Source organism: Podarcis erhardii (assembly GCF_964252035.2).
Source record: "Podarcis erhardii genome assembly, chromosome: 1".
NCBI classification, from domain to species: Eukaryota; Metazoa; Chordata; class Lepidosauria; order Squamata; family Lacertidae; genus Podarcis; species Podarcis erhardii.
In genome coordinates this window covers 80,841,268-80,856,807 of record NC_138497.1, presented here as the reverse complement: position 1 = coordinate 80,856,807, position 15,540 = coordinate 80,841,268, and the positions used below count along the sequence as shown (strand labels likewise).

The window sequence follows — 15,540 nt, the reverse complement described above, 5'->3', positions numbered from 1 at the left end:
GAAAAAGTGATTAACCAGATAATTAAATATTTTTCGGCGCAATCTGTGTACCCTGTGTACCCTGCTATGTTTCCCTTGCTCAGATTACAATATTATAGGACACACGCGAAGTTAATTATCTCCGGCTGGAAGTTGTTATTGCTTTTTTAAAAGTTAAACGTATTTCCTTCTCCTCCCTCCTGGGCTTCCAGGATCCCTCTTCTGCGATCTCCCCGCCCCCGTCGTCCTCCGGCGGCTCCACCTCCAGCAGCAATCCGGAGGACTGTCCGGCTCTCAGCTGCTGTACCTGATTCAAGGCAAGACCCAACCATTGTTTTCCCGAGGCAACTCATCCGTTCCCTCTTTGCCTGTACTGTAGTATGAACTGACCTCCAGTTCGCCACGTCTTTTAGCGCGGTAAGTGCCATTGATCCAAGTGGGGCTTACTCCAAGGTAAGTGTGCTTGCACTTACTTGGGACTAGTCAGCCCGCTCACTCAATGGCACTTACTTCTGAGTAGACATTTATGGGATTGCTTAACACCTCCATTAAGGTGGTTAAATGACTATGTCGCATGTGCGTGTTTTGCTCGATCCTCAGCGCGAACGAGCAGAGGGAGCCTTTTTGCAGGAAAATCGCCAGGAAAGTGTTGTTATACCTGTTGAGTGAGAGAAGCGGAGTTTTCCCAAACTGCCAGCATGGCAGTGGAGAGAGGGGAAGCAGCTTTTCATTAATAATCGCAGCAAACCTTGTGACATTTGAGATGGGAGGTTTGTTTTTGTAAGAAACTAACCTTGCTCCCGCCTTTCACTGTGTGTAGCCAATGAATGAAGTCGTAACAATGAGAAATCTGAGCTAGCCAATTAACCAAAAGAAAGGTGGAGTAGAAACTTCCTGGTTAATTTTTTGAGCGCCCCCCCCCCCACATCCGCTCGCTGACCTTTTGGAGTGAGTGTTTCTGGATAGGGGAGTGATTGCTGTTCCATGGGGGAAAGTCAGAAATACCGTAGATTGTGCCTGTGATTGAGCTTTCGACCTCTGGGCTTATTTTCCATACATGTGATTTTCTTCTTGTAAAATTGCCATGCTAATACAGGATGAGTCTTTTAAAAGAGGCCCGTGGAACATGTGTACTCTGTATCCACGGGGCCTCTTTCAAAGGACTCACCCTGTAATAACAAAGATAATATTCCTGGGAGAACAGACAGTACACTAGCCTTATGAGCAGACCAGTGATATACCCATTTTGCTGGGCGCTGCAGTAGGGAGTGGCAGCCCTGCAGTGTATTCTTCCCATGTTTTCTTCTGTTTTTAAAAGGGGAAATGCGAGGGGACTGTGGTGTTACTTGGAGCAGCAGTGCAATGAATTAAGCGTGCGCAGGGCAAAGGGAGCCAGGGGAAAAACTGAAGCGTTTCAGCTGTGGTGGAAAAATATTGTCAAAGCAGCAAGTCTGCAGTGATCAGTAAATCTGCCCATTGAAAAATAACAGAATGGAAGAACTATGGTATATTAGTTCCTCAAAGGCAGTTACTACTCAGCTTAGTAGATGTGGTCCCCAGGCCTCACCACCACTCAGTCACCAGATCTACCAGAAATGATAGACCTGTCCTTTGGCACTAGTTATGTATCTATGTACATTTTGTACTTTGCTCCATCTCTCTTGGAAAAAAATCCTGCATATGCCCCGAGTTCTTACATGGTCAGACTGCTGCAATGGAACATATCTTGTTGCAAATATGACTCTTAAAAACAGGTTTTTGCATTAGCATCCAGTCTTTGAAAATTTTCATATGTGCATGAGCAGGAACCTTTTTTTTCTGACCTATGGAAAGTGAGGGAAAGACCAGTCCTCTCCTTTTGGTTTCATCTTTGTAAGAGATAATCTTGCCAGTTAAAGGAGGAAGGACATTCAGGTCCTTGGGCATGACCACGATTCTTACAGCCTTCGCTTCCTGTGGCTGAGTGGGAGACTGAGACTGGAGTCGCAGGGCAGTGTTCTCTGATCCTTCAGTGGACAGCCAGATGCCAAAGAGGCCAGGATTCCTCTCTCTGTTAAAACTGCATAGAAGAGAGAATTTGAGCAGGTCCATCTTGTCCTGAAGGGATGAGAAGAGTTCCAATTTTCAAAATTATTATCAGAGAAAATCCCTGTCCTCCTCTCTGCCTGGTCAGCCTAAGCACAGCAATACAATGTTTTCCCTTCCGTATAAGAACATTTTTCACACCTCCATCCAGCTCCGAGCTTACATTTCATTTTGCGTGCCTTAGTGCTGAGTATTGTGATTACACACGTAACATTTCTCATCTGATGAAATATTCACTGTGTTTTCAGCTGCCTGTGGTATGTTGCCATGGCAGAGGAAGATCCTGCTGTGTTCACCTCTGGCACTTTGCCCTCTGACCCCCGTCTCCTTGCCACGGTGACCAACGCCTACCTGGGCACTCGTGTCTACAGGGACATCTTGCATGTAAACGGGGTGTATAATGGAGCAGTCGGGGACTGTCATCGTGCTGATGTTCCCAGCCCTATTAATGTCAAAATGAGTGTGGCTGCTGAGGACAGCCTGACCGAGACTTTCTCATTGGACACCAGGACAGGTAAGTGTCAACAGTGTTGTTGCCCTTCCTTTCTTGCTTTTCATTGCAAACACAGCAGTGCCACAATGATGGGGCTAGGTTATTTAGCTTGCACTGAGCATGGACATTGTTTTAAAAGGAAGCTCTTACTTTTAAAGAGACAAAGGTGAACATTGAATAGAGTGTGCTGGTATTGGGCTCAGGATGTCCTGGATTTAAATTCCCACTTAGCACAAAGTTCACTAAGTTTTTGGGAGCTAATTGTAGTCTATCAACCAGTTTTGAAATAAAGCTTAAATGGAATCCAAAGTATACCACTCCAGAGGAAACTTAGGATTCAAATGTAATCAATTTTTCCAGTACAATGTGTTGTAAGATCTGGAAGTTTTCCTGTCTTCTTTTGCTACTAGACATTTTTTTTCAATTCCATAGGGTGCCTGATATAATTCTTATTTCAGTAAATAACAAAACAAAGGGTTTTTTTAACCTCATTATTTGTCCAAGTATATCATTTTAGAGTTGTAGATTGTGTTTAGATGTTCTTGTCCCAAAAGTGAACTTTGAACCAGACAGACCTTGTGTGAAATTTGTGTTGTTAGGCTTTCTTTTGAACGTAAATAAAAGTGTAAGAATCTGAATTCACATGGATCATTTTCTTTCCTTTTTCCTGCAGGGACCTATATCCACACAATCCAGGCTCCGGGTTATACAGCCACTCACAGGATCTATGCCCACCAATCCCTTGTTCACCTTCTGGCCTTCAGCGTAACCATCCAGAGGTCAACACTTGAAGGCGAACCCATTATTATCAATCTACAGACCCAATTCACACCTGAGAGTCCAGACCTGGACTTGCACAGAGGGGCAGATTTCCAGGGAGCTCAGTGAGTATCATCATGAGAAGATTTGGTCAGATTTGTGTTGTCCTCCTTCCCCTGAGATTTAAAGACAGTGGCAGAAAGAACTGAGTACTTCCTGTGGTTTGGAGGAGAGGCCATAGCTCAGTGGTAGAGCACATACTTTGCATGCAGAAGGTCCAGGTTCAGTCTCTGGCATCTCCAGGGAGTCCTTGGAAAGACTTCTGCCTGAAACAATGCCAAACTAGATGGAACAATGATCTGCGTTCCTGAAGGCAACTTCTTATGTCCCTGTGTTTGAATACAGGCAAGCCCAAGGAACAATGGCAGCCCCATTCAAAAGATGTTGGCAGATTAATGGGGGAGAAGATCTACCATGTATATCTTGATATATTTTTATGTTCTTAGGATGAGAGTTGTAGTCCAAAAGAGTTGTAGTCCAAAATATCTGCCTTGGAGGTAGGGCAAAGATACGGAGAGTTTGAAAAGTAAGAAGGACAAAGATTTTGCGCAGGATGTGGATGGGAGCTAGGAAACCAGTGGTAGGATTAACGGTAGAGTTAGAGATGGGGTTTGAATTCCTTGTGTGATTCTCTGATCTGATGAAAGAACCATAAGGTCTTCCTTCCTGCAGCTTTTCTCTCCCTCTCCCCTCTAGCTACATCTATGGAAAGACTTTGGTCCCTGAGGTGGAGAGTGGCCCTCAGCCTACTGTACACATGATCTGGACCCCAGTGCTACAAGCAGTGACCCTCCCTGAGGAGGAGAAGGAAAAGACCTGGGAGTTCCTCACAGCCGTGGCAGAGAGTGAAGAGGACGTGAAAAGGAGCTTTAGTGAAGGAATGTCACTGATTGTCTCTCATTCATTATATGTGTCTCACGTCCAGGCGTGGACAGCCCTCTGGAAAGGATGCTGTGTGGAAGTTGAGGGACCTCTTTCACTGAGCCAGGCTGTTTATGGATGCCTCTATTACCTGCTGAGTGCCATTCCTCCCCTGGGTTCTTCTGACTTCCCATTCTCCGGAATTAGCCCTGGAGGCCTTTCTAATGGGACCTCAGGTGAAGATTACTGGGGCCATGTCTTCTGGGACCAGGTGATCCAAAAGGCACTACTGTGTCTCCAGTTTCCCATCTCTGTACAGATGTGATGAAGTGCAGAAATCAGGAGATGCCAGTAGGGAAGACATAGCCCCTGAGCTTATTCTTTGGTTGCTTGGGCAAATATTGGCTTTCCAGAGTATATAATTTTGAGAGATAAAGAACAGGAGGTGGCATGAATTCCACAGGATTTTCTCCCTGTGTGCTATATTATTTAAGTTTTGTGTAACTAGCTCCAGAATGAAGTATTGTCTTGTTATATACACAGTTTGTGGTGAGTGATCATGAAAGACTTGTTCAAAATCAAGGAAACTGAGTCGGACTATAAGTCTTATCTAACCCAGTGTCTCCAAGATATTAGGCAGAGAGAGATTTTTCCAGTCCTGAAGACTGAGATCTTTTAAACTAAAGATGCCAGATAATGAAACTGGAACAATAGGTCGGAGAAATTTAAAGGGGTTCCTAGACTAGAGGTAACCCTTCAAGAAAACCAAAGAAAAAGGACATAGACTTCGAGTAAAAAGATCGGCCTGTATTAAAACGTATGTAGGTGTCAGCCTTTCACAAATCCCAGAGGTTACCTGTTTTTAGCTCTTGAACACTATCTTGTATACACCCCACTGAACTAACATGTATTTTTTTTTAAGCCATGGAAGGGAAAATCTGTAGCATATACCTCTCTAAAAAGTCAGACATGGGCACTATCCCCTAATCTAGGGGCAAGGAACCTGTGGCTCTCTAGACATTGTAAGAGAGCATCTTATGTGGGCTTCCACTATCCTACATCATTAAAAGCTTCAGGAAGAATCATAGAATCATAGAATCATAGAGTTGGAAGAGACCACAAGGGCCATCGAGTCCAACTCCCTGCCAAGCAGAATCAACATACAGATTTTATGACCAGGCTAGTGGTGGTGAGCTAGAAGGATTATGAGCTTCTCCATCTAATAATAATGTGTGATGTTGTCGTTAAACTCAGGATACCTGGATGTACCCAAACATCTTGCTTTTCTATCCGGAAGCAGCTTCTGCTATCCTGAAATACCGGATTCGAACACTAGGAGGAGCTCTGTGCAACGCACAGGAGCAAGGATACAAGGTAGGAGCAATAGGAACAGAATGGGGACCTTACCTGACAAAGGGATTGCTCAGGTCTAAAAAGAGAGATGGAGAGAGATCGACCCATGAGGGTGCATGCACTCTTATTTTTCCCCGCTCATCATATTTGATAATATCCCACTGCTTCCCATCCACACTGCACAATGCAGCTAGTAAGAAAATAATCCTGGGTATGGCGTTTTGTTCCCATGGGAAGAGGAATGATTAGTAAACCACACTGGGAATTGTAGCTCTTTGCTAAAGTTCCCAGGGCTCTTTGGGAGAAGCCATGGCTGTGGTACGATTCTGATTTAAATGTATAGTGCAGATGGGACCATTCTGATTTGTTTCAAATGGATTATACAAAGCGGGTCACGATCAGTCTCTAGTACACATGACTTTCAACAGCAGCTAATGTGCAAGGTGGTCCTGGGTTTGAAATCGCCCACAGAAATAGAGAATCACCATTTGAATTATCATCTCTTTTGAGCGCTACTTGATTTGATTGTGGCAGGGTGCAAAGTTCCCCTGGGAGAGTGCAGCAACAGGCCGAGAGGTCTGCCCTGAGGAGGTTTATGGAAACGAGGAAATCCACATCAATGGAGATGTTTTGCTGGCATTTGAGCAGTATTACTACATCACTCAGGTACTAAGTGTGGGGCATATTGTATGGCATTGTCGGTAAATGAATAAAACTCTAGCCTCAGGCATCTGCTTTTGAAACTGAGAGAGCTTCATCTCTGAAGACAGTGTCGTATTCCTCTTTCCAATTAATGCACCTGATATTTACCTCTCATTCCCCCTGAACCATGTTCACAGAATCATAGAGCTGGAAGGGATCAACCCCCTGCAATGCAGGAATATGCAGCTGGCCTCTGTGGGGATCAAACCTGCAACCTTGGCATCATCAGCACCAAGCGCTAACCAACTGAGCTACCCAGCTGATGTTATCCTGTTCTAGGATGGAAACGTGGAGCTCAGTGGCCCTCTGAGCCCCTCTTTCCTGTCTTCTTGTAGGACCTGGAGCTCTTCCATCAGGCAGGAGGCTGGGAGGTGGTCCATGCTGTGGCTCAGTACTGGTGCAGCCGGGTGGTGTGGAACCCAGAAGACCAGAGCTACCACATCCCTGGTAAATATGCGCAAGGGGGACTCCTCCTTCACTGAAAAGACATACACCGACTTTTGCATTTCCTGTGCTGCCTTTTGAGCTGCCTGCAATCTACTACTATTACACTTCTCATTCAGATGCAAAGTGATTTGCGTTTGGTTTTCTGGCCTCTTTCCTTAATCCTCTGAGGGAAAACCAGACACAAGTCTGGGGAAGCAGGAGAGATGGCTCTGTGTATGTCACAAGGACCAACCTGTCAGCCCTCAGCCCTGCCCTTCTTCACATGTGCAAACTGGAAGAACAGGTTCCCCACCACCAACTCAATGCTGGGACGAAACAGTTTGTCCGTCTGTGTCCAAAATGCAGTGAATGTGCTTGTGCAGGAGCTTCGACCAGGACATTATCCATGCCCGTGTGCATGCCCTTTCTCTAAGGCACATCTCTAGGCTCTTGGAACTATGTTTGCAGTGACTGCTAAAATCTCAGAGGGGCTATAGAAGGGAAGGACTGTAGCTCAGGGGTAGAGCCCCTGCATGGCATGCAGAAGGTCCCAGCTCCAATCCCCAGCATTTCCAGGTAGGGCAAGGAGAGACCTTTGCTTCTGAAACCTTGGAGAGTCATTCCCAGCCATTGTAGAGCAGACAATATAGAGCCAGCTGGAGCCACCATCTGATTCAATATAAAGCAGCTTGCCGTGTTCCAGTGCTGACCAAGTGGGGCTTAGTTATCTGCATGACTCCGTGCCGCATCCCATACCTAACAGCAGATATATGCAAAAAGTGCAAAATAGGCAAGTATATGCACAATAGACTTAACCTGCACCATTGTTTGGCCCCTGGAATCTGACTTTTCTTGACTTGGGCTCATTCTGAATTTTCAAAAAATCCAGGAAGTGCTTCCATGTTCTGCCTTCTTCTAGGTGTCCTGCCCCCCGATGAATATCACTGTGCTGTAGATAACTCTGTTTATACCAATGTCATTGCCCAGAGGAGGTAAGGGACTTGCAGAATTGATGACATTTTCTCTCTATGCTCTTCCGGTTTCTGCCCTTCTTCTTCTTCTTCTTCTTCTTCTTCTTCTTCTTCTTCTTCTTCTTCATGTTTGGGTGTTGGATACAGGCAAAGGAATCCATAAATTAATTGATTAATTAAAAGTTATTTTCAAAAGGTTTGTACCACCTTTCTGCCAAATAGCAGGCTGCTTGACCATAAAATTAAGAAAGGTCATAAAATTCACTGCATAAGGTAGCAGCAGAATAGAAGAAGATGCAGGGGATAAAACAACAATGAAATAATTGTTATAATAAATTAATAATTCAGCAAGATCTTCAAATTAGACCAAACAACACAAAACAAAATCTCTTTACAGAATTAACCATCAGTACTGATTCCTACCTCCAATAATGATTATTGCCTAAAGGACAGCTCAGCTCTAAATGATTGGTTTAGCTGCAGGAAGAAGTGGAACAACTTGACTCTATGTTTCATTAAAAAGCTTAACTATGGGTTAGCTCAGTGTGGCACAGCAGCAAACCAGCCGGCCACAGTCTCCTCTCACAGAGCCTGAACAGTAGTGCTCAGCCATGGTGTGATATGTGAGCTAGGCTGGCCATTTGCATTTCCTGTTTCCCCGCCACCATTTTCCTTCATGGTCCCTTTACTCTAGGTTTTGACAGCTTGATTGATGCCTTTTAAAACATGGAGGTTGCTTCCACACTCATCCTGATTTGTTTGCGGAAAACTTGTAGGGAGCTCAGATGACATGGGCTATTCATTGAACGTTCAATCAGATTAGTTTGTGGGGAGTTTACAAAACCTCGTATCAAGCGCCATTACCCCTACACTTTCCAATACGTTTCCCCATGACTTTCCTTTCTGCCACAATTTCAGTTTGGGGGAGGAAGTGGGCTTGTTGTGCAAGACCTCCAAGTCATCTTTAATTGTGCAACATGAATTTGCCACTAAGTGACTGAATCCCACACAAAAATTGCAGCAGTCCAGAAGCACCTTAAAGCTTCCCACTTTGTAACTCTCAGCCTTGCCCTGTTAGCCCAACTCTTTCTTTCCTTCTTCACTTTTTTTGTAAAGCTTTTTTAAAAAACCTTTTTCTTTGCTGCTTTCCAGCTTGAATTTTGCAGTTGACTTGGGGTCTCAGTTGCATATTCCAATCCCTGAAGAGTGGGAGAAAGTTCGGAAGAAAATTAAAGTACCTTTTGATAAAAGCAGGAATTACCACCCAGAGTATGATGGGTACTGCCCAGGTGAGTCAGTTCATGGCAAGGGAGTGTGTGGTGGGCCCTAACCCTTTATAACAGTTGTGCAGGTCAAAGTCTTCACATCAGTGTCACTTGCCTTGCTAGTAAAATGGGTTTCTGTGTGCAAAAGTGTGGGGCACCAAAATGGGCAGAGGATAGGAGTGATTTCCCACATACCAGAGAGAGCCCCCAGTGTATTTAGACCCTAGCGCCCCACAAAACCTCAGAGTAGCAGAGTCTGAGGCAAGGAACACAGGAAGCTTTTTTATACCTAGCTCAGTATTGTGTATTGTGACCAGCACTGTCTCTCCAAGGTTTGAGGCAGGAGTCCCTCCCAGCCCTGCCTGGGTTTGCCAGGGATCAAACCTGGGACCTTTACATGGCTCTGGCACTGCAGTCTCTTGTGCTCCATGCACACTGCCCTCATGCCACCCCAGAACACTGGCAGCAGGGAACAGCAGAGAAGCATAAACCCTCCACTGCCAAAGTTGACATTACATTTGGCAGCAGAAGTGGAGTTTCCTGCGTTCAGAGGAGACACACCGCCTCCTGAGTCTTTCCACAATTTGGAAGATGAGGGGGAAGGAAGGGAATTGACCTTGGAAGGCACGTCCTGAAATCCAGTTTCCTCCCTGAGGAGTCTGTTAGTCTGCACAAACACACACACACACACACACACACACACACACACACACACAGCAGTTTCAAGTAACACAAGGGGTGGGGGTAAGAGAATTCATCTTGGGGAACATGCATCCTCCCTCACACATCCTCCAAATCCAGTTTTTCCACCTTGAAGGTACTTGTCTTGCCCCCTGAGTGCAACTGGTTTGCACACACAACTATTATGAGGCAAGGTGGAACCATTTGCCCCAGGTGACAGATCCAAATGACATCATGGCATCACAGCCAGCCCCATTGGGGCTTCCCGCACTGTTGTCCTAGCTGTTGCGCCCGCTTCGCCCTCACCGCTGTATCATGGCAGCAGCACAGGTGCAGCCTTAGGTAAGGGTACAGTTGTGTCGGTGCACAGGGGTAGAGGTAGGGTCCGGGATATGTGAGGGGGAGCTGTATCAGGGCATTTTGCCCACAGAGGCATCTCAGGCCAGCACTGCCTAATATTCTTAAGTTGAAAAGCTGTTATTATATAAAGCAATATCAAGCTGTGATGAGCCACTTACTGTCTCATAGAGAATGTATTGCTGAAGGATGGCTTTCTCGCATAATCACTGTACCATGATCTCACCTTTGTAGGGTGATGACTAAAAAATACCTGCTAGCTGTCTTTTAGGGCTGCTAGAAAATGGTTGCTGGCAGGGCTCCTAGGCCCTTTTAATTGCTGCACAGCCAGTACAAAATGCATTGTGGGAGAGCTGCAAGTGCAGAATTTTTGCCTGCTGTTCATCATACCTCCTTGTTAACCAGAAAATTACAGGCTATGTGTCACCCAAGGTAATCTGGCAACTGCGTTTCTGGTTCATTTCGCCATAAGGCACATGGGCCAGGGTCACATGTGTATCTTGCTGCTTGTTCTTTCCTCAGGTGAGCAAGTGAAACAGGCTGATGTTGTCCTGCTTGGATTCCCTGTCATGTATCCCATGGACCCAGAAGTCAGAAGGAATGACCTAGAGATGTATGAGCCAGTGACTGACCCTCAGGGGCCAGCCATGACCTGGGTAAAAAACCTTGTCTTGAAAAGGATGGAAACCTCAAACGGTTTCAGTGCGAGGTCTTCCATGGGTTTGCTGCTGAAATGAATTTATCTGAATGAGGCTGTCTGTGGTGGTCCTCACTGGTAACGGCGTTGGTTCCTTTTCTCCATCAGAGCATGTTTGCTATTGGCTGGTTGGAGCTGAAGGAGACCGGAAGAGCCCAACAGCAGCTGAGCAAATGTTTCAGCAACATCACTGAGCCATTCAAGGTCAGGCAGGTCAAACCTTCCCAACCCCCCTCTTAAAATTTGATCCCTGTAGGTACCCTTTCCACACAACATCCTTGAAAAAAATATTTTTCTCTGACTCTCTCAGATCTGGGTGGAGAACCCTGATGGATCAGGAGCTGTGAACTTCCTTACAGGGATGAGTGGATTTCTGCAGGCTATCGTTTATGGATACACTGGATTCAGGTGCAAACTGTATTAACAATAATTTTAATGTGCACAGAGGCATAGCTAGGGGACGGGAGGAGAAGGGGACACTGGGTGCCACACCGTGGGGGGTGGCACTTAACTGCACCAGAGCCACATGTCTCCCATGGGAGTGACGCAGTGGCTCGGGCGCCTGCAGGTTCCACGCTGCCTGCCACCTCCTACTCAGCTGCGCTACAGCTGAGGGGGAGGCGATGGGCAGACTCCCGGCAGGCTGTGTGCTGCTCAAAAAAGCAACATGGGCCTGCAGGGCTCCAGAGCAGAATGGGGTTCGGCCAGTGGGACTCTGGCATGCCCTGCCCCACCCCCCATGCGTACCGCACTGGGCACCTAAGCTATGCTGCTGAATGTGCACAATCCTGAAGTCCATTGGAATAAAAAGGATGGCAGCTCCTATCAAAGAGGTGCTCACTACATCAGGAAACTGAATCACATGTGAGCTGCAGGTTCCACCTGTTGTCTCTGTAATGACTTGTTGGAGTCAGGAAAGATGAATCCCCATCCCTTCTGTCCCTGCCACCCTGTTGGATGACTGAAAGACTGGGGAGTGATTGCAACTTGATAAAGAGCTACAAATAGGGATGGGGGGCTGGTTTTAAATGGTTACTCCTCCCTGATTGGTCCATGGCGAGTCACTCTCTGGCCTGCCCCAGTAAAGCCTGTATATCCCCTGGCTCTGAGATTGAAGTAATCCAGTTTCCTCCTGATTTGTCCCCAATCTGATCTTCATACTGAGGAAAGTATTGTGGGTGCATCACCGAAATTTCAGGGCAACACAAGCAAACAGTTCCAGTGGAGAGATGTTATTAGAAGGAAGGGCTTTTATCTCTGGACTAGTGTGATTTAAGTTTGGCTGGCCTAGGGTGGGAGGAATAGCAGAGGCGTTCTTGTTTTGTTTTTTGTTTTTTTCCCAGTGAGATGGTTTATTTGCAATCAACATGTGTGGGAAACTTAGTTGCAGCCACAAAGCTTGTCCTAACAAAGTTTGAGTCAATACTGAAGTGGGATAGAGCCTCTCGGCACTCAGATAAAAATAACCACGAAGCTGCCTCTAGGTTAAGGAAGAACAGGAAATGGCTGAAGTACTCAAATCAGGTCCGGTTTTGAGAGGAAGTGGGAAAATGCCCTCCTAAGGGTATTTCTTGGTCTGTCCTCAGGCGCCTTCAGCTATGCCTGGGAGCCTCAGTGCTTTTGCATAATCAGCATTGTGTTGATAAAGTATATATAGATTTCTACTTATATTGATTTGTCACAGTTAGAATGCTGGTATTAAAAAGGCAGAAGGCAATTGTCAAAATGAAGATTAATATTTATAGAAGCAAAATCAACAGAAGGAGATGGGGGGGGGGGAATCTCTGTGGTCGCTTTGCTGGGGCACCGCCAGATGGTTCCCAGGTGGGTTCTAATTGCCACAGTCCATCTTTGATGGCTGCTTCTGATCTCTGCCAGCCCACACAACTGGCAGGAACCATACTAAGCTGTCCAGCCCATTGTGAATGTGGGGTGTGGAAAGTGAGAGGGAAAAGAAGTAGAGTGCCTTCTTGACTTTCCAACATGAAGTCTTCCTCTACTTCCTTTAGGATCACCAAGAAGCACCTGAAGTTTGACCCCATCTGTCCAGATGACATAAAGAAACTAAAGATCACCGGCGTGTGCTACTTAGGAAGCAAGCTGGATTTCACCCTTACCAAAGAAGATGTCACCATCCGAGTGGCACAGGCCTCTTCTGTCCTACAGCCACCTGGTCTGGAGGCTGTGCTGGCAGGAACGGGCGAGCATCTTCCCTTAAATGAAGGTACAGCATCATCTCCTACAGCTGTATTATCAAGGTTTCCTGTTGCTGACAGGGAGATCCCCTCCCACTTAGCTGAATGTTTTAACAAATTGAGGTATATTCTTGGGTTGGTACTGAACTAGAGTAGACCCATTGAAATTAATGGGCCTGGTGTAGTCATGTTCCTTTGTTTAAGTGGGCCTACTCTGAGGAAAACCTAGTTGAACACCACCCTTGGTATATAGCAAAGATGGCGAGGAAAGGGTTCACCACCTTGGTGGTGGTTTTAAGAAATGCCTCCTGTCCAAGCTGCAACCAACCTATTGGATCCACTTCCCTAAATATTTACGCCCTAAGACGAGCTAAATATAGGTGGAATAAGTTGTTACCTCAGGAGACCTGTTGATCCTCTGCAGCATCTATATAGGATGTTTGGATGGCCACCTTTACAGCTTGTGTGCTTTCTGTTCTATTTCAGGACAGAGTATCTCTTTCCCTGCAGCCGCAGGCTGGATACAGAAGGTTGAGACAATTTAAAGCCAGCTTGTTTTGATTCTATGACAAGTATGAAAAAACTACCAGGCCTTTGCAACCGTAGCAGCCAGCCAGTAGTATCTTAGAGGCTTTTTGGTTCATGTTAGCATGCAGCAATACTGAAGAGCCTGAATCTTGAGTTCTTGACTGCATTCATTGTGTATATAACCAACCTGCTGAAGTGGGAGCTGAAATTCCCACCCACCCACCACCACTGACTACCTTAGAGATGTAGCTTCCTTCCCGGACAGCAATGGAGAGAAAAGGAAAAGAGCTTATTTTTCATTCTTTTTTGTGGAGGGAGGGGCGAGCAGCCAGTCTGAAGAAATCCCAAAAACTTTCCTGGGGGAGGGGAGGGGAGAGTGTAAACCACTTATTCCCCCCCCCTATAATTTTTATTAAATTTTCTGTTTTACTTTAAGGTTGTTTAAATGAATATTCTAAAATGTATCAATGACGTCCCTCCTTCTCTTTCCATGGTTCATTTTGCATAGCATAAAGGGACCCCTGACCATTAGGTCCAGTCGTGACCAACTCTGGGGTTGCGGCGCTCATCTCGCTTTATTGGCCAAGGGAGCCGGCGTACAGCTTCCGGGTCATGTGGCCAGCATGACTAAGCTGCTTCTGGCGAACCAGAGCAGCGCACGGAAACGCCATTTACCTTCCCGCCGGAGCAGTACCTATTTATCTACTTGCACTTTGACGTGCTTTCGAACTGCTAGGTTGGCAGGAGCAGGGACCAAGCAACGGGAGCTCACTCTGTCACGGGGATTCGAACTGCCAACCTTCTGATCGGCAAGTCCTAGGCTCTGTGGTTTAACCCACAGCGCCACCCGCGTCCTTGCATAACATAGATCCCTGCATATTTTACATAAACTAAACCATTCAGTATTCCATTATTACATCTATCAAAACTTATTTACACTGTTGAATTTATCTTAATGCTGCCCGCGTTTTCAAGTGTACACAATTTCCCCCTATATATGGGGGAGTGTAAACCACTTTTAGAATTTTTTGACAGTCAAGTGGTATATACATTTTATGAAATAAATAAATAAAACTGCAAGTCAGTAGTAGTCTTTCTTCAGACCAGAACTGAACCCCTCGACGCTGGCATTTTCAAGGATTTCTTCCTACCTCCTCCTCTGACAGTTCCAAAGGTTCTTCAGCAGGTTTCCCAGATGGAAACTTGCAAGGCAGTGCAGAAGGCCTTGCTACCTTTACAGACTTGGGATGGATGCCGAAACAGCAAGCATTTGCCACAGCTTGTCTTTGAGAGGCTAATATGCTAAGCGTTACTTATACAAAAAGCAAGCTGCATACGCTGGCAGCAACAGTCCAATTAACTCGGTTTAGAAGCCTCTTTCCAGTTCTCATCCATCTCTCAGATAAGGGAATAACTGACCTACCATGAATAACAGCCTCCCCTCTTCCCAACTCGCTAAATCAAAACTAAGGCTTCAAAGCAAGCAGATAAGCACATATGATCTCATTTTACAGCTTGCACCAATTAGCCCCAGGGTTATCTTGACTACCAAAAAGGTATTTACACGCCTTCCAGAGCATTTTCGCCGTTTGGTTAGTCAGCGGTTAAGAGAAGTCTCTTTTTGCATATGCTGTGAGAGCTTATTTTCCGCATCCTGTTCCTCCACCAGCTACACAGACCTTCCTCAACCTGATGTTTGGGCTATGGCCTGACAATGTCAGAGCAGAGGAGGGGAATGTGAATTTCAGGGTCAACACGGTTGCTCGCTGCAATCTTTCACCAGGATGAAGAAAACCATTCCTTCCTTCCAAATAGTAGAATACTGTCTGAGAGTTGCTTGGCGGTTGTAGAAACATTGCATGAACAGGAGTTGGCAAAGGGGGAGAATTATTTAAGGGAACTTTGGGGGCGTTGCTTCCTCCCACTTTTAGCCTTTGAAAGTCAACAAAACAACCACACGATGGCACCAAAACCACTGATTCAGGGAAGGGAAGGCCCGAAAGGAGCATCTGAAGAGGAAATGGGCTGTGCATGGCACTGTCATCTGTTTACCCTGACCTGGGTTGTGTAAATGCCAGGGGTTAGGAATGCCAGGGGGGGGAAGGAAGAGAACATTCCTTTTTTAAAT

At 45.9% G+C, this 15,540-nt stretch overlaps 1 protein-coding gene across 3 annotated transcripts; it reads left to right on the top strand.

Annotated features, from left to right (window-relative positions):
* Nucleotides 1-252: 252 nt before the first annotated feature.
* Nucleotides 253-13,641, top strand: PGGHG (protein-glucosylgalactosylhydroxylysine glucosidase). Of its 3 annotated transcripts, none has more exons than XM_081875462.1 (14): nt 253-396; nt 2,313-2,578; nt 3,231-3,441; nt 4,073-4,508; nt 5,492-5,611; nt 6,125-6,256; nt 6,628-6,739; nt 7,638-7,710; nt 8,842-8,978; nt 10,515-10,648; nt 10,798-10,893; nt 11,000-11,097; nt 12,699-12,913; nt 13,371-13,641. In XM_081875462.1, the coding sequence occupies exons 2-14, from the start codon at nt 2,332-2,334 to the stop codon at nt 13,427-13,429; spliced, it is 2,070 nt and encodes a 689-aa protein (XP_081731588.1). In that variant the 5' UTR covers nt 253-396; nt 2,313-2,331; the 3' UTR covers nt 13,430-13,641. The 3 variants fall into 3 exon arrangements, with proteins under 3 accessions (XP_081731588.1, XP_081731589.1, XP_081731590.1); XM_081875463.1 differs by lacking the exon at nt 253-396 and adding an exon at nt 912-927; XM_081875464.1 differs by lacking the exons at nt 253-396; nt 12,699-12,913 and having other exon boundaries at nt 2,304-2,578.
* Nucleotides 13,642-15,540: the final 1,899 nt, after the last annotated feature.

Excerpts from the sequence above, each read along its gene's own strand:
- PGGHG (XM_081875462.1), top strand. The coding sequence starts at position 2,332 with ATGGCAGAGGAAGATCCTGCTGTGTTCACCTCTGGCACTTTGCCCTCT. Across the intron at positions 10,894-10,999 it reads ACATCACTGAGCCATTCAAG|ATCTGGGTGGAGAACCCTGA; the intron begins GTCAGGCAGGTC and ends TGACTCTCTCAG. Across the intron at positions 11,098-12,698 it reads TATGGATACACTGGATTCAG|GATCACCAAGAAGCACCTGA; the intron begins GTGCAAACTGTA and ends TACTTCCTTTAG.